The sequence below is a fragment of the Aspergillus affinis genome (genome assembly GCF_023601865.1).
Source record: "Aspergillus affinis strain CMG 70 chromosome Unknown NODE_114_length_115191_cov_87_667443, whole genome shotgun sequence".
NCBI lineage: Eukaryota > Fungi > Ascomycota > Eurotiomycetes > Eurotiales > Aspergillaceae > Aspergillus > Aspergillus affinis.
Window position 1 is genome coordinate 48,127 of NW_026515895.1, and position 22,286 is coordinate 70,412.

The window sequence follows — 22,286 nt, forward strand, 5'->3', positions numbered from 1 at the left end:
AAATCCTCCCTGTATATGGCATACTACCCCTCATACTTCATGTATTCAAGTAAGAGTTGGAGTTTGAGGAAGGTTTAATAAAGGTGGCTTTGAAACAGTAAACAGGCGGCCTGGACTTCGGTTTCGTTTGGAGGATTTAGTGTGTTGGCTTTTGTTGGCGCTTTGCTCTTTATCATTGCCAAAGCTCTCCGGTGTCCATTGATCTGTTTTCGGCCAGTGCTCGAGCTATTCATGTTAAATAATGTTTTTCGGGCCTCTCAAAGAATCATAGAATTAGAATACTTACTACTTCATCATGGAGCGGGACCCAATCGTCATTGGGATGGGAGTTGTATGTTGAATATCGTACGGATCCACGCGGGCCTTTGGTTTTGCTAGAGACAACCACATAAACACGGCGCTCCCGTCCAGTATCCACGCCATCCAGGTATAGGTCATTGAGACGCTTGAAAGAACCAGCTCGGCCTCGACGAAATCTTTCGCGGTCTGCCTTGGTTTTCTTTTTCACGTCAAATGTAGGACCACGTGATTTGCGTTTCTCTCTCCAGGAGAGTGAGCGTTGACTCTGCGGCGGCATGTTCTGCTGATTTCTGTAAATGAATATGCGAATAGTAATTGGAACCCGAATCCTGGTTGTTATTCCTTTTATTTCAAGAGGGAAAGTCACAGAGGCCATGGTTATTATATTCCAAACTGTGTCCTGATTTCCTTTTACCAGCCATGGGTCTTGGGCCGGCGGCAATTTATCATTAACTAAGCGCCAATGTCTAATTCTATTCTCAGACACTGTCCCGCCTTCTATTTAACGAACGAGCTTTTTGCGTCCATTGCCTACCTAATTATAGAAAATATATTTTCCAAATATATACCATACACCTGCCGTTTGAAAGGTTATTACTAAATCAAGTGCCTTCAACGTAAAATGGTAGGTAAACTTAATGTGGTAATTAGCAGCGGTTATATCACTCCAAATTTAGAGATTCTAATTCTCCAACAGATGTTAATTGGAATAACTCTTATAGATACGGTTTTTGATTTAATAAGCTATATAACAATACACGGACGTAAGGAACTGAGGATTGAAAGATAGCAAGTAGAAGCACGCGAGACAGAAAAGAGAGACATGACGCAGGCTTCGCGAAAGAACAACAGACATAATAAGCCTAACATGCGATAGACTTATAAAATCATTATCGCTGCAAAAAAGGTAACACTCAATGCAGCAAAGGGAAATAGTAAAGACAGGCCACCTGAAGATGTAGAATCTGGCAAAGATACAGACCGCCTAAGGGAGTTTACGTTAGAACTTGCGGAGCAACCCACAGTGCGGGTGACAGTAGAAATCTCAATAGGCTTTATATCAAGATTGCAACTGCCAGTACTCAGACTGGGGGGGGCACTGGTTGTAAGCAGAGGTCCACTGCTCGGGCTGGGGGTGCCACTGCTTGAACGGAGAGGTCCACTGCTCGAGCTGGGGGTGCCACTGCTTGAACGGAGAGAGCCAGTGCTCGGGCTGGGGGTGCCACTGCTTGAACGGAGAGGGCCAGTGCTCGGGCTGGGGGTGCCACTGCTTGAACGGAGAGGGCCAGTGATCGGACTGGGGACGCCACTGCTTGAACGGAGAGGGCTAGTGCTCGGACTAGGACTGAAGCTAACTCGGCTACTGGCATCCCGGGGAATAGCGATAGGACTCGTGTTGGAAAGAGCATCAAGACTTCTTGTCTGTCTAGTCACGGCTTCTGTAAGAGCTTCTTTCTTTGCATTTAGGAGAAAGGATTGCATGTCGTCTCCCGGATTGAGACCGAACACCATGCCTTCATGGCAATGAGAGGATGGTACATCTTGTTTGCAGAAGAACCACCGGGGGTCAAGTGAGTTGACTGTGAGAACGAGACTAAGTCCGATTTCGTTATCAGAATTGAACTGGCTAAAACCCGTGTCGAATTCATTCTTTGCCATGCAAGGTTCTTCTAGAGTTGATTCTGTCAAGGTGTGATTAAGTCCATAAAATTCGAATGTTATTTGATCACCAATATTCGCGTTCAGCCGGTTAGGATTAAATGCTGGAGTACTTTGAGATCCGACGTGTACATGGTGCATTACTTGCTCATTCGGTTCGCTGAAACTAACAGCGACTTCTTGATTTACCCTTTGTACCGTAAGAATAGAACCTAGTTTAGGAGATGCTGACTTACTCAACAGTTGCTGTTAGCACACCAACACAAAGAACACTCAAAGTGATTATTCTTTCTAGCATGCTCACAGGCAGTAAAAAGGGCATAATGAAAATTCACGAGAACTTTGTTGTAATGCCTGCATATGGACCAGTCATAACTCTCGAGAAAGCGCTTATTAAATATTATTCATGGCTATGGTTCCCGCCAGGCCATGGTTCCCACCAGGCCATGGTTCCCGCCAGACCATAATTCCCGCGAGATCATGGTTCCTACTTAGCTACGGTTCCTAATTCACTGTATTCAGGGCTCGATATAAATTCAACATAATATCCCCTTCATCTCATTTCAGCACAGTAACTCCTTGAAATTGATTCGATCTTATTACCTCTGTGATTTTGACTGCCGGCTCAGTCTAGTACTTTACTTTTCCAATCTTTCTACCTTTTTACGCATTTCTTTTTTAAAGCATCTGACTTATCTCCTTTTATCTTTTATAAAAGCCAGAAAAAAAATCGTTATTCTTTCATCATGTCTCAAGAGTTCGCTGTGTCCAGGGTGGATGGTAGTGATGTTATCGATCATGAGGAGCCAGAATACCCTGCGTCTGCTTTAGTTCGTACAGGCCATAACGGCCCTTCCTCCGTCACTATACCTGCGCCCCAAATTTCGGTTAATCAGCCGAGCAATCCGGCTATTCATTCAAGCAATTCCGTCAATCAGCCAAACAATCTGGTCAATCAGCCAAACAATCTGGTCCATCAGCCAAACAATCTGGTCCATCAGCCAAGCAATCTATTGACGCCCCAAGCACATGTGCAGAATAGCAGTATTGCTACAGAACCAAGAGACACAACGATGCATATGTTTGCAGGCCAGGAAGTTCCTGTTGAAGAACCAGGATTTCATGACAACGCAGACGGCGCCGACAACACTGACTCAGAAGAGGATCAGAGTGCTCGAGCAATGAATGACGAACAAAAGTTATCTATGCTAGAGGCCATTGCCGCTGCAGATGATCCGCAAACATTTATGAGGGATTTCAAATCTGCGATACCTAATGGCTTCGAAATGACTTTATGGGAACTCAGGGTGATGATAGCTCCTGATAAATGGGTTATGAATCAGGAGAAACACCCAAGGGCTGTCGTTGCCACGCAGAGTAAGTGGAAAGAATACATACGTTTAAATTATCTTTACTGACTAAAATAATAGATTTTGAGTATGCTATGGATGTTATAGGACGCCAGACTGGGGAAATTCAGAGAAAAGATTGGAAATACTATCATGAAGATCCCCAAGTCACCGAAGAGAAGTGCGAACCGACTGGCCTCAGAGCGTATCACCTCTCAAATCATATGAGGGCTACCAAGCACTTAGCATTTCTTTACGACTCTATGTTGAAAGGCAATTGGGCCAATGATCCAACTACCGAACGACACCGCGGCGCTCTGGATAAAATCAATCAAAACTTGGAAATGCAGAACAAAAAGAACAACTATAAAAGCAACATAGGCTGTGTCGATTATTTTCGACTGTTGGGCAAATGGAAATTCCTACATTCATCTAGAGGGAACGACACAGCACAGAAAATCGCGGAAACCACAACTGTGGCTTTTTGTCGCGAACTTCAGTATCCCAACGGGTGGTTATGTTGCCCTCCGCAAAAGAGCTACCGCTATGAGCCTGTCCAGGGGTACCAGTCTCTACTGTGGTCTAGCCTGACACCCCGTTTCCATTCCTGGTATCAAAAAGCTCTTGCAGGTTCCCGGGAGGCGGCCGAGCAATATGCCGCAGTCACCGACATTTTCTCTCAGGAACTTGAAAAAATTAATCTTGCATACAATCAAGACCGCATGGCTCACTATGTGGATATACCGGATATGGGCAGCCGTTACTTAAAACTTGCGGATTACTGTCACAAAGGAGATGCAACCAATTTTCAATCAGAACATGCATCCCTCAAAGATCTCTGCAGAATGAGAAACTACCCAGATGATTGGGTTCCACAAGACGTCTCGCCCCAGATGGGTAGTTCTCAGGTACCGATGGGTCAGCCTTCAATGGGCAGCTCTCAACCTCCAATTGGCAGTTCTCAGCCCACAATGGGTACTTCACAGGTACCAATGGGTCAGCCCCAAATGGGCAGCTCTCAACCTCCAATGGGTACTTCACAGGTGCCAATGGGTCAGCCCCCAATGGGCAGCTCTCAACCTCCAATGGGCAGCTCTCAGCCCACAATGGGTACTTCACAGGTACCAATGGGCCAGCCCCCAATGGGCAGTTCTCAGCCCACAATGGGTACTTCACAGGTGCCAATGGGTCAGCTCCCAATGGGCAGCTCTCAACCTCCAATGGGCAGCTCTCAACCTCCAATGGGCAGCTCTCAGCCCACAATGGGTACTTCACAGGTACCAATGGGTCAGCCCCCAATGGGCAGCTCTCAACCTCCAATCGGCAGTTCTCAGCCCACAATGGGTACTTCACAGGTACCAATGGGTCAGCCCCCAATGCACGGTTCTCAACTCCCAATGAATGAGTCGCAGACTTCTCCCATGAACTCTCAGGCCGTCCAAGTCAGCAATCAGATGCAGAGACGCCGAATGGTTATCGCTGTTAAGCCACGTACCAGCAAAAGATCTATCGAGCCTGGAAAGACCTCAATGGGAGAGAAGATCAAGTTTATCCAACACCTTGGCACAAACCGTGCTAACTTTGTTGTTGAGTCGGCTGACGGATCGGTTCGTTTGGTTCCGAGTGCATCTGCTGGAGGTAAACCTGCGATAGAAGGGGCAGTTTCGCAAGGTGTGCCATACACTACGCGCTCCGAAGCCGAGATCAATGATCTGAAAAGAAGAGTACGGGCTGGTGGAACCTACGGCCTCACATGGGTGGCAGTCGGTGAATGGAATATCAGCCGGAATAGGCTCCCTTTTGTTGTAGTTGGGTTTTATCACATATTCCAAAACTTACGGACAGATGTCGCTATCTCTCGATCAAACCTGGCAAAGATCTTATCACTAACAGAGGCTGAGCGATTGACAGCAGAAGGGATTACCGGTTTTTCAGATATGACTCTCAGGGATGCCTTAGAGAGTCGACTAAGCGGCATTTCTCCTCTCTACTACCAACCACGAGCAAACAGTCTTCATCAATCCCTTGGGAATCAGCCACAATCATCTCCCTGGGGACCACAGAGTGCGTTAGCAGCTACGGGTTATGACGTGAATGCGTTCGCCCCAGAGCAGAGATTTATGCAGCCCAAAGCATCTCCTTGGGATGGTCCATGGGGCCCTATCAATCCTGGTGGTGGTCAGTGGTATAACGTTCTTCAACCTTCTCATTTACAGCCGCCAATGATGCCTCAATGGAATTATCCTCAAAAGCAGCAACCCGCGTTTCAACATTCCCATTTTCAACAGCCGTCAGCTTTTCAACCTCATCCCTACTGGCCGCAAAACCCCATGTTTCAAGGTCCCATTCAGCCAGCTATGACACAGACTCAATTCGCCGATGAGAGTGAGGATGAACTTTAATGTTATTCTTCGCGGCGCCATAGTCAGACTTGACTGAACTACGACTTTGCTACCACGTATTCTGTCTGATAGTTGTCCTGATATAGAAGCTAGTCAAGCGGGTTTCTGCTTTTATGCTGCTTCGCATGACAGTACACAAATTGGCATACATGATAAGCAAGCAAGAGTAAAGTAATGGCATATTTTAGACAGCAATAAAAAAAATTTGGACAATGATTCTAGAGTTTGTAGCTTGCGATAAGGATATAAAGTCTATACCAGAATTGTAATTAATAATCTTCTAGTTCACACAAAAGACCTGGGAGTCCGTTTTCTGTCTATAAGCCTACTACTGAGTAGGTAAATGTACTAGATAGCTAACTTTCAATCTGACGTCATTTCTGTTGTCAAACCAATTCTGTTTCTTGTGGGTTACGCGATATCATTATTAAAATAATAACCAGCGGCTGTTCCCTCACATGCATGCCCCTTTAGAAAACTATGGCTCCATGGCCCCTCTAGAAAATTGTGAATTCATGGCCCCTCTTTTACACTTGGCCTATCCCATCAGTTTAAATATCGAGTTTTTTCTCTCATTCATTTTTTCAATGCGAACGTCAAGTTCTAGGTATCATTTTCAAGATGGATCCAAATACTGGCCCCGAGCCAGCAGAGACACGCCTTGATGGTAGTTTACTTGTGCAAGGTTATTCTACCCACTCTGTTATAGTGATCAGATCTAACAAGCAATAGAAGCAAGTGATCTGAAAGTTCGGATCCCGACGTACCTTTCTCTCAGAGAGAATCCTGGCTCGTTGACATGCAAAAGTCCTGTATTATCTGATACGGGTACCTCGAACGTTAACAGGGGAATAAGACGGCCCAGAAAGGTTTAAATTATATTATCTGATGAATGGTACATCCGCTAAAGGTCTCCAGGCTTGCTTTTATGCTCTGATTGATTGCCCAGCGTGAATGAAGTTTATTTATCTGGTTCTTTCTTGGTGGAAGTAATTTCGCGCCTATATCAACAAGTCCCACTTGGAAATGTGCATAGCTATCTGAAACCTAAACAGCAACAATGATCTATAATACTATCAGAGATTAATCCGGTGCACCTCATTCTGGTGGAATTTGTATCGAGCGAGCGAATCGAGAACTGTCTGACACCCGGGATAGTCACATTTGCGACCATTTGAAAATCTCCCCTGAAGCCGATGCGTTTTGATATGTTTTTGTAAGGTATCTTTGCGAGCATATATACTTTTGTGCCTTGGTGTCACCTCCTGAACATTCCGGTTAGTTAGTGTAGGATCAAGGGACCCTCCGGTAGGCGTCCAGGAAGGTTCCTGGATGCTCATGGAGCCTTCCTGCCTAAGGCGAAGACTCAGGAAGTATATAGAGGCCCTAGATCCTCCCTCTTAGATAGCTTTTCCTCTTCATGGGAAAATTCTTTGACTACGAGTGGGAAACAAACTTGTCTTTCACTAGGCTCCTTTGTAGACCGTCACACTTAGGCTGAATAGCACGGCCAAGGCATACTTGTGACGGCAGGCTCCTATGTCACGAGTCATATTTCTTGCTAAGCTTGCGTAGCCAACAAGAACTAGTCTGTGGATTTCAAATAGCCTTGGACCTATTATTGGAAGCAACTCGAGCTTCTAAAATAAGACACGGAGTGACTGGGAGGGCATCATCCTTGTTGTATGCTTGACTTCGCCACCATGCCTAGGCCGTAACAGGCAAATTTCAGGTCCGCGGGTACGGAAGGATACGTGATAGAAGGCTTTTACTGCTAAGAAAAGAAAAATAGATACAAGATTGAATATCACAAGAAAATCCGATGCTTCTCGCGGAGGTGACGCATATATCCACCCAATGACGGATGAGAAGATAGACACCCTGGAATATCGCATTGGCGAGGGGGTTGAAAGAAAAGCGGCAGCGGATGCGTTGACCTGAAATGCCGAAGTAGGGCACTTCTCCGAGAATATACATATTCTCGTCGGGATCGATGAGGTTTTTTGTCCCTACCACCGAGGCATATAGGGCACTGAAGGACCTCTGAAGAGTCTTCCTTCACTTCTCTGCGCTTCTGTTTCTCTTCACGCTGTTCCTTCAACTCGTTTTGTCGCTGAATGGCCTTCACTGTGGAAGCTTTCATGGGCGAGTAGATTTGAATTAGCTGTAGCCGTAATTCTAACGAGCGAATTCTGTCTTCAGCTAAGTCATCTGGATCAATTTGATCAACATCCCGGTTTTTGAATTCTAGTTCTGCGAGTTGTAGCCTCTCAGGCTGGATTCGCGAAGTATCAGGTTCATAAAAGACCTTCTCTCCTAGTCGGTTTTTTTCGATAATTTGATTCCCAATCTGCCGAAAAAAATTAACGCGCGCTTCTTGTAACATAGAGGCTCTCGCTTTCTGGCGCTGCCATTTCAACTTGGCCAAGAGAACAGCTGACTCAGCGAATCGGGGATCACAAGACTCTTTAGCAAGGTTCAGGTCACCGTGTGTTTTCAAGATATCTGCCTGGAGCTCTTCACGCTTCTCTGTGAGCTCTCGCACTTCAGGAATGGAATGTATAGCCTTTTTTTGTTCGTCGGTGAGATCCTGCGGTGCCGAAGGATCTCGTGTAATACTTGCATGAGTGGCGAGGCTGAGCAATGTTGTCCTAGCTGGTGTTTCCATGAACAATGATTGTGTATCATTCGTGACTGATACGTAATGTGCAAATGTTCTCCCTTGACGGTGACCCATGATACGATTCCGAGAGTGCTCATCAAGTTGCTCTATAGCAGCATGTTAGCATATTTTGAACTTTCCTAGGTGTGTGTAGAAATCATACTAATCTTATCAGCTGCACCTTTGCGATATTTGTAAAGAGTTCCTAATTCTTTAAAGCCAGCGGATCGAGTGGCAGATCGCTCCCATCGATTCAGTTGATGATATGGAAGAGCAGCTGAGGGATGGGTCGTATAGGAGCCGTTTTTGCCCTTAATAACACCCCGTAAGATAGGAAGATCCTTGATTGAGTCCTTGAATTCGATCGGGGTGCTAAGACGGTGATCCGGAATGTCTGTGAGCGTCCATACATCCCGAGGGCATTTTATATACTCGCTATCAAAGGCGTCATCAAGAAAGGCGAATGTGAGGATATCCTGGATAACACAAAGTCCTAGGTTATCATTCCGCTCTGTGTACGTGAAACAGGATCTTATAAATAGTTAGTGGCTGTCATTAAAGCAGATACTTCATTTGACTTACGGTGCGCCCTCATTTCGTGAACCCTTGTTGAGCCTATGTCTTACCCTCGCGATGAGAACCTTGCCACCGGATAGTTCAGGATCTTTGACCATGAAGAGTTCAATATCCTTCCATTTCAAAGAATCATTTTCAATCAGGTATTCCCCTGACGCGATGAGCGTTCCGGGTCGAGCGGTTGTTGAAGCCATCATTTTCCGTGTTGCATTGTGTTGGAATATGCATCGCATCGTAGGAAACATTACTGGACACCAAGCAATCAAATGGTATACTGTGTACATAACATCGTCAATATTGTATGGCGGTTGCTCAATCCGACCGGTTTGTAGGTCGTAATCCACACGGATCGGACCGGCGACGAGCTTGAATCTTTGTAAGTTTCGAATTTACTCAGAGACCTAATAGAATGGTTGGCCTTACCAGCTTCACATCTTTCCTGACAGTATAATCGATCTCTTCCCTCCGATATTCTCTACAGAACATTATGAAATACTTGACGACAGTTTGAGCTGCCGCCAATTGGATAATCTCATGTGTGTTCATATACCACCTGATAAATGCTTCAATAGTATTGAAGTTGAATCCGCTGTTAAGCCAATGTCCCCAGTCTGGTGGATTGAGCTGTTCCTCACAGAACCTAACTATCGAATTAGTAACTTGATTTAAAAAAAAAAAAAAAAAAAAAAAAAAAGAGTGCGTACTCAATGAAGAGATGCTTCATCGCTTGGACCCTCGCTCTAGTTGAAGACTTTTTATCGCTTTCCAGTTTTTTGTACTCTGTCCGCTTGGCGATAGCATTGTAATCGACCTTCTGGACTTGTGATTTTGCTTTTCGACCCATAGTGAGATGGTGAAGAGATATGTAAAGATACAGGACGCAATTCAGATGGGAATCGTTGGGTATCTTTATACATGTGTCGCCAAGGACCTAATGGAGCCGCGCACATTTCTTCCCCCCCCCCCCCAAGCGGCCCCACAAGGCCGTGAGTGGTGTCTCGCCTGGTCCTCGGTGCTTCATCAGGTCCGAAGTGCAGACGCCATGGTTTTGTGTCTTAGGGCCACGAATTCATCTCCTAGGCGCCATACAAAATTCATAGCTTTTGCACCATCCCTTCATGATTATCACGTATCGTTAACACCGATAAGGTCCTGGGATCGAGCCCCAGTCTGGTCATTGCTTTTTGCTTTTGGGATTTGTGGTTGTTTGGAACCAGCGGAGAAGAAATCTTTATAGTTTTCCACTTCCCAGTGGGGACGGGACCGCGAACATGATCCGTCTTTTGCCCTAACGACAAGTTGGTAAAGTCTAACTCATCCAAATATTTTGGGTATAACCGGTTGTATATGTTGTTTATTGATTCATGTCAATATCATGTCATGTCAATACCGAAAAGATATGAAAATAATGTCAATGCTCGGCCAAAATCTTTATTGCTGAAGATAGTGATATCTGAATATACTAATGACTGAAAATAATTTTCGCTATAATCAATTCATCTGCAATGGGTTTATACCGTACTTCCCCTCGAGGGTAGCAGGTCAGTGTTTGTTCTGTAAAAGAAGCACCTATGTATCATCTTCATATGTATTTAGTCTACTGAGCCGGTTCTATAGTTGTTTCATTCCGGGCTGGATCCCGTGACCGCTCAACTTCGAGTTCCGCGTTCGAACAGAGATAGCTTCTGTCAACCAAAAGTAGGTCAATATTACAATCATTCAGCGCTGGCTCGGACCGATGTTCTTGAGCTCTGGGCGCCTGTCGATAAAGTTGGTTACCCAGTTTGACCCGATAGGTTTGGAGGGGATATTGGATGCAGTTCGGAGGATCAAATTCGCCATTTCTCGTACGTGATTATGCCTAGGGGGGCAGCCACGCGTATCCCTGGATACTATCCATTGCACTAAATGATCCTCCCGAGTTTGAGATAGCCGGAGGTTGTGGTTGCGTTATTCTTGTTGAAATTCGCTACCTCTTAATAGGTCTTGCAATATACCACGCCGTATATCGAAAGCTTTCGCCACCGCACGTATAGAAGGAATTTCGCGATTTTTAAAAGCTTGGATTGCAATTTGGATCCTACCCCCTTGTTCTATTCATTTAGAGCGTAATCCGCTTTTTTTTTCGGTGGCATGGTGGTTGAGCAAAGTAGACGCGTTGGTTGAAGCGGAGAGATTTAGGGGGGGTGGCCGGATCACCCGTGAAATACGTTAGTTAGTTAACTAACTTATGAGTGTGTGTCAGCAAATTTATCCATCCTAAATTAGGGAAAGTGTGAAAAATTTATGCATATAGGGTCGTCGCTTGGCGGGTGACCCTCCAAAGATTTTATGACCCTCAGGTGCGGTGAGGGTCGTCAGCCTACGACCCTCCTCACCGGAGGGGCGGGCCGCGGGTCGTGAGGAGGGACCCACGGTCCGGGTCGTGGCGAGGTCTAGCTATAGTGCATATTCGATCAAAATCAAGGTCTTATAGGCCGAACCTCAGATCGGTGGCCTATTAGCCATTAAAATCCTCCTAATTCAATAGGATTAAATCAGTGCGAGTCGGTCATGATTTGAGCATTAGAGCAACCTAGTCGGGATCGCGAGAGGTGCGGCTTTCTATAATTACAGCCAAGCGCGATCAATAATGTGAGGATAATCGTGAGGCTTCGGGTGAAATAGCCATGTCAGTTCGGCAAGCACTGTGAGAAGGCGTAATATGTCCACTTTTCTGCCATATTCCCCGGGCCTCAAATCCGAGCTAGTCATGTTGTCGACAAAGCCCGAGCCCCTCATCTTCACTTCCCCTGACCCTTTTTTTCGCCAGATCCATCTGGTTTACAGACTAGTTTTCCATATATTTCTGTATTATTTTCGACATTCGCTGACTGCTACTTTGACCATCTTGGTAGTCAGCGGTGAGGCTGACAGCAGTATCGTGACGTGTTTGCTAAAGAGGCCATTTTTACCTTGAATCTCATCTGTGTTTTATTCTCACGGCACAACCATTAAGCACGACATGGAGAATGAGCGAGCACATCAGAAACTCACCCAGTCCAAAACAGAAAATCACGATCAGACTTGTCCCGATGTCTCTCGCTGGTACACGGCCCCCGTAAACGATGACAGCCGTGGCGGAGAATCGGGCTCCCACGAGGCCACAATCGAAGATCAAGGATCACCAAGACTCCTGCATTTATCAACCCTAGAATCAATATATGCGCGCGGAGTCTACAACCAGCAGCAAGGGGATGTCACAAAGGCAAAGAAGATGCTATTGCGTGCATCGAAGGCATACGAGGAAATATTCGGACTACAGGACAACAAGACCCTCGATGCCCTCGAGTACCTCGGCACCACCTATCGGCAGACGGGGAAGTTGCAGGAGGCTGAGAGCACATATACCCGCGTTCTGGAAGGTCGGACAGCTCTGTCAGGTCCAGATCACCCGACAACACTGGTGGCGATGAATCGACTAGGCGGGGTGTATCTATACCAAGGCAGACTGGACGAGGCCGAGGAGATCGCCAGAAAAGTGTGGAAAGCCTTCGATAAAACCGAAGGACCTGAACACAAATCGACACTCAGATCTTTCGTGTCGCTCGGGAATATTGCGTTCAAACGAAATGATATCACCAAGGCGGCCAATATCTACGCAGCTGCACTGAACCGTTACAAGGTAGCGCTTGGACCCGATCACTCATCCACGCAGCAGGTGTCCAGCAACCTTGCGGCTGTTCGTATTCGCCAAGAGAGGTACCCTGAAGCTGAGACAATGCTCATCGAGCTGGTGCAGCAGGTGGAGGCGTGCTACGGCCCAAAAAGTGTACGCGTTCTGCTCCCGCGACTGAATTTGGCATCTGTCTATGCCCGCCAGGAGAAATATGCCGAAGCACAGGAGACATGTTATACACTACTCGAGAGGTACAAAGAGACATACGGGCAGGACCATACGAAAACAGTCAATATCATGCAACAACTGGCGCGGAATATGGAAAAACAAGATAATCTTGCCGATGCTGGTGAGATGCTGCAGAAGGCGCTCGTCTTGGCCGTGGGCGCCCGCGGAAATCAGGATCAAGCCTCCATTGATATCATGATTGCTTTAGCCAACGTCTTGAAACAGCAAGGTCAATATCTCGGCGCGCAGCGGATCCACCACCAGCTATATGAAGCGTACCAGGCAAAGTTTGGCGAAAATAACGATTTAGCAATCTGGTCGTTGAATAATGAAGGGGATATGCTTATCTACCAGACGAAATATACCGAGGCTGAGGCAATCTTCAAGGAATCCACTCGACGGTACGAAATTGTGTTTGGCGTGGAAGACGAGCGCACGAAATACAGTCTGGTGTCCCAGTGCTATGCTGCATATGGGCTGGGAAGGATACAAGACATTGAATCTCACATCTGTCGGCTGCTCAAGGATCTCGATGAAGGCCCATCACTCTGGAGCAAGAGAGCATGCTTGCTATTCTTTGAGATGAGCAAGGATTACTTGGCTAGAGGCGAGATCAAGGAGGCAGAGCCTCTGGCAGTGAAAGCAGCTGAAATATCCCTCAAACTGTTCGGCCGTGGTGATGATGTAACCATACTGCTTGGTCTGAACCTGGACCGGGTGCGACGACAGCTTTGGCAACAGCAGAAAGGTCTTCCTGTCGAAGACACAGTATCGTTAACGCGTGACGGCACAACTGACTCGATGATCAGGAAAATGGAGCTCTCACTGATGAAGAGTCTAATGCGCCCAAACCCAAATCTCCCCAGGTCTCTCCAGTTGCTAGGCAAGCTGTACAATGAGAAGTGGAGCGAGGATGGTGCCATGCTCCACCTGGATATGGCCATAGACAAGCTTGAACTGGCGATCTTGATTGGGGAAGAGGACGGTGGAGATCGGCCGGAATGGTTGAGTGCTCTGGGCAAAGCATACAGAGCCAGGTTCCGATACCAGGATACACTGGAGGACCTGCGAAAGGCCATAGAGCTTGCCGAAGCAGCCCTGGAATTGAAAGTCGAGGCCGACGAATCTCGTGCAGAATACCTCGAGGACCTCTGCCAGAATCTGATTGATCTCCATGAGCGCGCCTCGGGTTTGGAACATCTCGATAGGGCAATTGAAGTCGGCTTGGAAGCATTATCCTTGACTCCACTAGATCACCCCAAAAGAGGACTCTATCTAGGCCGTCGCGCATCGGAACTCTTAATCCGCTACCAGGAGATTGCAAATCGCGACGATCTTGAGAAAGGCATTGAACTAGTCACGGCAGCATTGATTTTGACACCCAAGACTGAGTCGCAGTGGAGTAAATTCTGTTCGATTCATGCAGACCTTTTCAGGCAGCGATTCAAACAAGATGGCAATATAAAGGATATGGAAAAGGCGGTGGATCATGCCACAATGGCTGTTCGCGATGGACCGGCAGATAGTCCACTCTTGTTGGAATCGTTGGCACGGCAATTGGAGTATCGATATCAGGCACTTGGAAACAAGGAGGACCTCAACAAGTCAATCGTGGCTGCAGAGAGAGCTCTCGAAGTATGCGAGCCTGGCAGCAAATACCGAGCGGACTATCTCACAACACTGAGCAATATCCTGCTGGAGCGGTTCGATGCAACCGGGCATCAAGAGGATCTTAACCGTGCAATTCTCCATCTAGAGAACGCCCGTGATATACCGAAGACAAATGCAGTTGCTGAAGCCAGATGCCTGAGTGGATTAGCTACCGCATTTATATTACGCTCCAAACGCACGAATGACCACGCGAGTCTTGAAGCTGCTATTCACAATGAAAGACTGGCCCTCAAGATTCTTCCCGATGGGATTGAAGGAAAATCTGAGGTGATGAACAACCTGGCACTTCATTTGACAAACAGGTTTCGATGGACAAAAATGATCGACGATATCGATGAAGCCGCGAAGTATGCGGAGATGGTCCTAACCTTGCGCCCTCCCAACCATATGTACTACGCAGGGTGCCTGAACAATATTTCCAATATCATGGAGGCTAGATTCGATGAATCGAAGGACTTGAATGATTTGAATTCAGCGATCAAGAAGGCTGAAGATGCACTGTCAGCCACGCAGATTGACCATACCAGTCGTACAGGGCGCCTTTTCAACCTCGGTGCCAAATATCATGTCCGATATGGAGAAAGTAATGACAGCCAGGACCTCCAACTTGCCGTGGAACGTTTTATAGACGGCTGGAGGATCACCAACGGACCTCCATTCGATCGTGTGATGGCTGGTTCTCAGGCCGTGCATCGACTGATGGAATTGGGAAGACTAGAGGAAGCCACAACGATCGCGATGGAAGTCGTTGATTTGCTTCCTCAAGTCACTAGCCGATCACTCGGTATCACCGACCAGCAACACATTGTCCGCAAATTCTCTGGAATTGCTGGAAACGCCTGTTCCCTCCTCTTGAGCGCTGGGCGACTGCACGAAGCATTGGAATATCTCGAGCGAGGACGGACTGTCATCCTCTATCAGTTAATGAGCAATCGGATGGATCTCTCCGACCTCGAATCCACATATCCGGAGCATGCGGCCAGATTTCGAAAACTCCAGGACGATATCAATAATACATTCGACTGGGCGGGTGCGGGAATTAGCGAAACGAATGCCTTGATTCAAAACCGTCTCGCATCGGTTTCCAAGTTCAATGAGTGCATTGAAGCAATTCGTCTCTTGCCAGGACATGATCGGTTTCTTCTCGGGCCAACGATTGAAACTATGAAGTCGGGCGCGAAGGGAGGCCTGATCGTCATCGTCATCATCAGTTTCCTTCGCAGCGATGCCATCATTATCTCTGAGGAGGCAATTGACAGTATCGAACTTCCTGGACTATCATACTCGGAGACTGCCGAATGGCTAGAGAAGGACCTGGAAAGGAGACCCAAGAATCGCGCTGATCAGAAAGTGCGGAACGAGCAATACACCGATCTACTCCATTGGCTCTGGGTGTCTGGCGTGAAGCCCATCCTCGATCAGACCGAGTTCCAACGTTCGTCATCAGCAAGACTACCCAGAATCTCCTGGATAGGCTGCGGGATGGCTAGTCTTTTGCCTTTCCACGCAGCTGGTGACCGCACGCCCGGCTCCAATGAGCATACCTTCTCGTACGCTATCTCCTCATATTCACTGTCAATCAAAACAATGTTCCAGGCCAGAGCCAAGTCTGGAGAGGGCATCCCTGGTGTGCATCCGGCCTTGTTGATGGTTGGAATGCCCACCACCGACGGGCACGCATCGCTACCTGGAGTCGAAGACGAGATAGAAGAGATCGCAGAGGTGGTTGAGCCTTCATTCTCCGTAAAGAGTCTACTGCATCCACAGTCTTCGCTAGTGATGTCTGATCTTGCTTCCTATGACATGATTCACTTTGCGTGCCACGCAGTGTCCGACACCAAAAGCCCTCTGAACGGTCATCTTTTACTGCAAGGGGACACTTCAAACAGATCTTCAAACAATCAATGTGATCAGCTAACAGTCGAGGCGATCGTCAAAGTGGATCTCAAACGTGCGCGCATAGCGTATCTCTCTGCATGTTCAACGGCGGAAAACAAAGGGAAGAAACTCTTAGACGAGGCTATCCATCTCGTCAGTGGTTTTCAGGTCGCTGGGTTTGCTCACGTTCTGGGTACAATGTGGCCGGTTGCTGACTCAATTAGTCGTGATGTTGCCGTTGGCTTCTATGGAAATCTGGCTTCGCTCTTGTTGAAACCGGGCGTAGATATCGGGTGCGCGGTTGCAGAAGCGTTTCATTTCGCGGTCAATGATGTTCGTACCGAATGGGAGGATCAACCTCTCTATTGGGCGCAGTTTGTTCATTTTGGGGGTTAACTGATGTTCTGGTGTATACCTAAAGTGTTTCATTGAATATTTCACTGGAAATACGAACCCCGTCATCCCAAGATCTCAAGTTTGGGGAACCTCGGTAATAGATGCCTCACCAATATCCTCATTCAATGTAGCTTCCAGATAATTCTCAACTTCATCAGCATTCTCATCACCTCGCTCCGTGAAGAGGCTTTGCCAACAATTCCCTCTCTGCAATCTGGCCGCATCAATCTCCCTTCTGCGAAACCATCTGAACTTGACTTCCCGATACTGCACAGCATAGACTGCCTCGCCAAGACACGGAAGAGAGTTGGAATCATTATGGCTATCGGCCTGCATCAATAAGATATCTCGATGCCACAAGCTCCTGAAACCAACAACCAGGTATATCCGCTCACTTGAACGGATAAGCTGTTTCTCCATCCACTTCCTGGTATTTCTCTTTCTGCTCATCTCTTCGAACCAATCATTCGAATTCTTCAACATGCAGGAGCTGGAACGGTCTACTTTAATCGTACGATCGACGTCAGAGTCCCCGCGCCCGTTGATAGCCACAGTGGCGGAGAACGAGGTGTGACCGGCGACGGAAATATTGATGGTATGCGAGCGTTGCTGGACGTTGGCAACAAACTGAGATTGACTGGGAGGAGCTGGCAGGGCGTAGAAATTCTGTCGCGGCCACAGTGCGTTGGTGGTTAAACTACCGAGGAAATTGTCTTCTACAGGAAACACCTGGTGTAGAAGACCGTGTGGGATGGAGGTAGCGCAAGCTTCAGCCGAAGACGTGTTCGAAACCGAATCCCTTGCTTCTTCCTTGACTTGGTCCCTGGGAATCATGCTGAGTAGCTCTTTCGTGTACGCCGCAGCTCCTGCCGCCGCATATGGCTGCCATTCCTTTGCCTTAAACTCGTTGGCGTAGTCGGAGATACCGCGAATCACCAGGCAAGGGAAATGATCCAGGTCCATTAGCCCCGCGGCCTCCATTTCGAAACACAGAATGTCGTATTCGGCAGCTATTTCGTCCCTAGTCTTTGCATGTTTTATGAGACGATTGCCGGAGGCTATGGTTCCATAGTGTACATGCGGAGTATCGGATGAACGTGTCGGGCGCTGCATCACAGGCCGTTTGTCCACAGGCAAGTCCGGGTCGGACGAAGCATCAAGAAGCTGATCGTGATCGGGACCAGGAGACCGAAAATCGGGGCATTCAGCGACGATTTGATTGAGGATATCTCCTATTCGTCCCTGGCCGAGAAGGTATGATGATCGGATATTGCTCACCGCCGTGAGAAGACTCCATGGAGGATGATTCAATGAACCAGTCCGTAGGAAATTTCCATCCGCGATTTTCTTGCCGTAGTCGTAGGCGACGACCCCCCCCAGGGAGTTTTGAGGAATGCCGACCACAACATCTCCAAGACGGACGTCTGAGGATGATCGGGAGATAAGAGGGACACCACCTCCAATTCCTACCATAAGACCGAAGGAAAGACCGGGAAATGTGGTGCTCATCTGTTTTGCAACAACGGCAGCTGAGGTGGTTCCGTAGACGCCGGAGGGAAGACAAGCCATCACGACGTTATGTGATTGAATTTTCCCCAGCGCGTAACTGTTCGTGTCGCTGGGGGGTTGCGGTAGGCTAGGATGCCTTTCATCAAAAAGGATCCTTGCTGCGGCCATTTCGATGGGTAGGGCGCATATCCAGCCGATGCGGTAGCTGTCGTGGTTGAGAGCCATGTTGATAACGAGTAGCTGTCACTGGAGTGTGGTAAAGCGCAGGAGAAATGGCTCGGAGTATCAACAAGGTCAGAGCGGGGGAGTCACAACGAAAAGGCCACCGCTAGTGGATGTAATGGTCCAATCACTAGGAGACCAGGATAGGGATCCTGATGTCTGATTAGCACCCAATATTCATGCCTAACTCGTCTACCAATATCCCGCAGAAGAGCCTCATCTCACGGGACTGAGAGGATAAAATGATAACCCCCTCTGTGAGCAGCGAGTCTATTCATATAGTGCCCAAGATTACCTGTTCGTTCTTATTTCTCCCTGCTTGGATCTTCTTTTTCCTTTTTCCTTTTCTTTTTCTACATTACCTACGTGCGCCATCCAAAGCTCCAGCGACGTTCCCAACCAGAAAAAAAGAGACCAAAATGGATGAGCATCGTTCTCAGCATTTGAGGATTAGACTCAATCTTCTCACCAACGTTGCTGGTCGCGTGACCCCCTTTATTCTGGCCCGGGGATGGAAACTCGGCACTCTATACGAAGTATACCCAGACGACGCGAACCTCCTGGGTCTCAATTACAACCAGGGAGAGGGGATCTTTATCCGTCTGCGGAGTGCGATAGATGAATATCTATCGATGCCTCGAATTATCGATATAATGCTGCACGAGTAGGTAGAATCTGCCCGATTCGACTATCACTGTAATCCACGCACTGACCTGATCAACCAGACTCGCCCACGTTGAGCATCCCAACCATGGACCTGAATTCTTTGTGCTGTGGGAGCAGCTGCGCCGTGAGTTTGAGGATAATCCAGGCAATGGGGATCATCAAGATCACTCGGGGATTGATGTCTCCGTACAGCTCATCATTCCAGACCAAACGGATGCCAACACAATAGTCTGTCCCAGTTGAACCTCCAACGAGTATATAGGTAGTCTTGAAAATATCATTGAGACTATTCCGATTCGGGGCTTCCTGACAGGGGAGATAATTTTATGCATGGTCGTATATTCAGTTACCTTTAACGTGATTAATCAGCGAGTGCAACATATCAGCGAATGCAGCACCTTTTACCGCGACGCATCCCTTCCGCTTTTAACTCCACATTCCTCCACAACAAAGCATGTCTTCTATTTCGTACGAAGCTAGGGTTATTTTAGCCCTCGAAGCTATAAAAAAAGACCAAAGTCTTACCCTCAGAGCCGCAGCCAAAGGCTCTAGGTCCAGCTGGGTTTCCAGTCTGCCGACTGGGGTCTTAGTCCCTAAATCCACAGCCACCACGGCTCCTCGACATTGGACATGCGCCGCCTGACCAGTGGCTTGCCGGGCTACAAACCCTCGTATTGTGGTCAAGGTCCCGCAGGCTGCAGCCTCTAGTCCCAGCCGGCTCACGAGCCCCGGCCCATAGGCTAGCTAGGCCTGGTGTCTGTCAACTGGCGGCTGGATCAGACCACTGGCTAGATGATCTAGCAAACACAAAAAAATTACTTGGACCGCATACCCGAGTCCTTTACGCCGGGGAGTCCGGACAGACGTGGGCGACTAGGCAACCTGAAGGATGTTCCCATGACAATATTGAGAACAATAGAAAAGCGTCGAAGGCCCTTTGCCCTTCCCCTAGTCATGCTTGCTATCTGAAAATAGTTCCGGAGCCTTCGCTGAGATTTTAAGACCTCCCTCGTAAAGCCTCGCAGGTTAGGAGAGCTCTCACCTCCAGTAGCGCAGATACATTAGAAATTTACAATACCAATCTCGGATGGCTCGTGAGCCATATTGGCCCTCTTGGCGACTGAGGTCATTCTAGCAACCTGAAAGCCAAATCACCACTGATTGAACCCACTAGATCCTTGAACAAACCCTTTGAATGTGTATTTGAATGTGTACGTATGTACGGGGTAGAAAGGCATAGAGGATTGTGATCACTAGTTGACTTAAAAGACCCTCAGACTATATGCACCCTCAAACAGATCAATATGTGGCCGCTGGCCCATTTACTGAGAAACGAGTGGTGACCGGAACTAAGCAAGTCGTTACCGCAAAGAAGCATCGGTCTTTCTATAGAGCTTTTCTCTTTGCAAGAACAGGGCCACGGCGGATCTTGTGCAGCTTCTTTCAGGTTGTAGGGTTATTATGGATGTATGGGCAGAGTGGCGGGCTACATTAGCACGCATGATAGACTATCCCAAAAACCTTGTTCTGCCGACTGCTTCAATCCCATACGTATGCACATACTGAATGTTTCACAGGTGAGGGGAAGATTGTTATAACATGACGTGGCCTATTGAGTTGGCAGATTTATATTTGAGGAATAATATCTACCATGCTAGCTATATCTTAGAGTGTAGTGGTCCGTCCCCTTTGTTTCTCTTAGCTCCCTCTTCTATGTTCTAGAACTCTTGACTGTTTCTAGCCACATTATCAAATAAATTCCACCCCTTAAAAGAAAACACAATGGCCAACCTGACGCTCTATATGTCATTCATCTACTTACTTGCTATGGGCCAGGCTATTGGAAATCCGATTAATAATGTACGCAATCACGCACCGAGGCAGTTCCCGGTGGCCAACCATACCCTGAGCAATTACACCATGGTTTGTATCCATGAGCCCGGCATAACAGCATCTGAATAACATAAATAAATATAGATGCCCTCAGGCTCGCCCCCGGCTCGATTGAAGTACCTCCACTGGCTCTACTGTCCGCTTCATTACGGAACGCTGACCAATGAACCCAACAGCTTATCCTCCTCCTACAGACACTGAATATGGTGGCAGATGCTACCCCCGTCCCCCTCTGAGATATTCTCTGGGGCGGTCCTTGGATCTGTGAGCTACAACGTTTCCTTGAGTGTTCTTGAGACCTATTCTCGGTGCATCGCCTTCTGTGGCTTGGGTGCTGGATCACTATTTGTTTGCCCGGGCAATAGTCATGGAGTTTCCGATATGTTGAAAGCGCCTCGGGCATAGTGAATTTGACTAATCTAGAGTTCTTACAGAATGTTTCATTGACAACTAAGAATGGATATTCTTTACTGCGTTCCGATATACGAGGGAAATGACTGAGGCCTGGTTGTCTAGTAGGCTAGATTTGTCTTGGGTTCAAATTACTGATTTAAATCATGTCACCCTCTTTTACCTAAGACCGATCCCTAGACTGCTGTTGCTAGCAGAGTAGAAAAATATCGTATACTGTGATCGAGCAGGAGCTGACTAGTAAAGAGACGAAAATAGCTAGCCCTGTTCGATACGTGCCTGTACTATCAAGGCTCGCTGTAAGCAATACGAAGAAACTCTTACTTGGTTAGTAGTGTGATATTTGGTGCTGGTACTATTAGAGAGTCGGGAAAGAAAATGCCACTTGGGTGGGGGGGGGTTCGTATTTGGGGTGCCATTGAGAGAGAGCAACACTAAGTATGTAAGAGACCGGGGGTTAGCGGCTGTATCTCTAATATCTGATTTTATCTAAGGTTTTGCTCTATAATGCACTAATTCAGAGCATTCTTTAACAAGAAGGGGATGTGGTTTAGTGGTATAACGTTCCCTTAGCATGGGAAAGGTCCGGGGTTCGATTCCCCGCCTCTCCATCCTTTCTTCCTTTTTTGCTTTTTGAATCTATCAGACGGATATCCCAGTATTGCCATACTCTGCTTGGCTTTGCAATGATTAGGGCCCACCATAATAACACTTGAGGGTTTGTTTTCCCAAGATCATCATATCCGAGTAATGCAACCCTCGAGGCAGGCAGGACGCGTTACCTCCATAAGTCTTGATAGATGCAC

The 22,286-nt window shown here is 47.5% G+C and overlaps 6 protein-coding genes across 6 annotated transcripts; 3 read left to right on the plus strand and 3 right to left on the minus strand.

Moving 5' to 3' along the window:
- Window positions 1-45: 45 nt before the first annotated feature.
- On the minus strand, window positions 46-577 carry KD926_000721 (uncharacterized protein; the record flags this gene model as incomplete). Its single annotated transcript, XM_053104531.1, has 2 exons — window positions 46-225; window positions 287-577. 2 exons carry the CDS (start codon window positions 575-577, stop codon window positions 46-48), a joined length of 471 nt encoding a protein of 156 aa, XP_052952196.1.
- A 2,128-nt stretch (window positions 578-2,705) lies between these two features.
- On the plus strand, window positions 2,706-5,710 carry KD926_000722 (putative glutamine rich protein; the record flags this gene model as incomplete). The annotated part of the gene is made up of 2 exons (XM_053104532.1): window positions 2,706-3,336; window positions 3,390-5,710. The coding sequence occupies 2 exons, from the start codon at window positions 2,706-2,708 to the stop codon at window positions 5,708-5,710; spliced, it is 2,952 nt and encodes a 983-aa protein (XP_052952197.1).
- A 1,158-nt stretch (window positions 5,711-6,868) lies between these two features.
- Window positions 6,869-9,792, minus strand: KD926_000723 (uncharacterized protein; the record flags this gene model as incomplete). The annotated part of the gene is made up of 6 exons (XM_053104534.1): window positions 6,869-6,975; window positions 7,724-8,479; window positions 8,536-8,903; window positions 8,955-9,313; window positions 9,372-9,588; window positions 9,653-9,792. 6 exons carry the CDS (start codon window positions 9,790-9,792, stop codon window positions 6,869-6,871), a joined length of 1,947 nt encoding a protein of 648 aa, XP_052952198.1.
- Window positions 9,793-11,952: 2,160 nt separating this feature from the next.
- Window positions 11,953-16,779, plus strand: KD926_000724 (nephrocystin-3; the record flags this gene model as incomplete). The annotated part of the gene is made up of 1 exon (XM_053104535.1): window positions 11,953-16,779. One exon carries the CDS (start codon window positions 11,953-11,955, stop codon window positions 16,777-16,779), a length of 4,827 nt encoding a protein of 1,608 aa, XP_052952199.1.
- Window positions 16,780-16,854: 75 nt separating this feature from the next.
- KD926_000725 (Pfs, NB-ARC and Ankyrin domain protein) lies at window positions 16,855-18,513 on the minus strand (the record flags this gene model as incomplete). Its single annotated transcript, XM_053104536.1, has 1 exon — window positions 16,855-18,513. The coding sequence occupies one exon, from the start codon at window positions 18,511-18,513 to the stop codon at window positions 16,855-16,857; it is 1,659 nt and encodes a 552-aa protein (XP_052952200.1).
- A 416-nt stretch (window positions 18,514-18,929) lies between these two features.
- KD926_000726 (WLM domain-containing protein) lies at window positions 18,930-19,419 on the plus strand (the record flags this gene model as incomplete). The annotated part of the gene is made up of 2 exons (XM_053104537.1): window positions 18,930-19,174; window positions 19,236-19,419. The coding sequence occupies 2 exons, from the start codon at window positions 18,930-18,932 to the stop codon at window positions 19,417-19,419; spliced, it is 429 nt and encodes a 142-aa protein (XP_052952201.1).
- Between the last annotated feature and the right edge of the window lie 2,867 nt (window positions 19,420-22,286).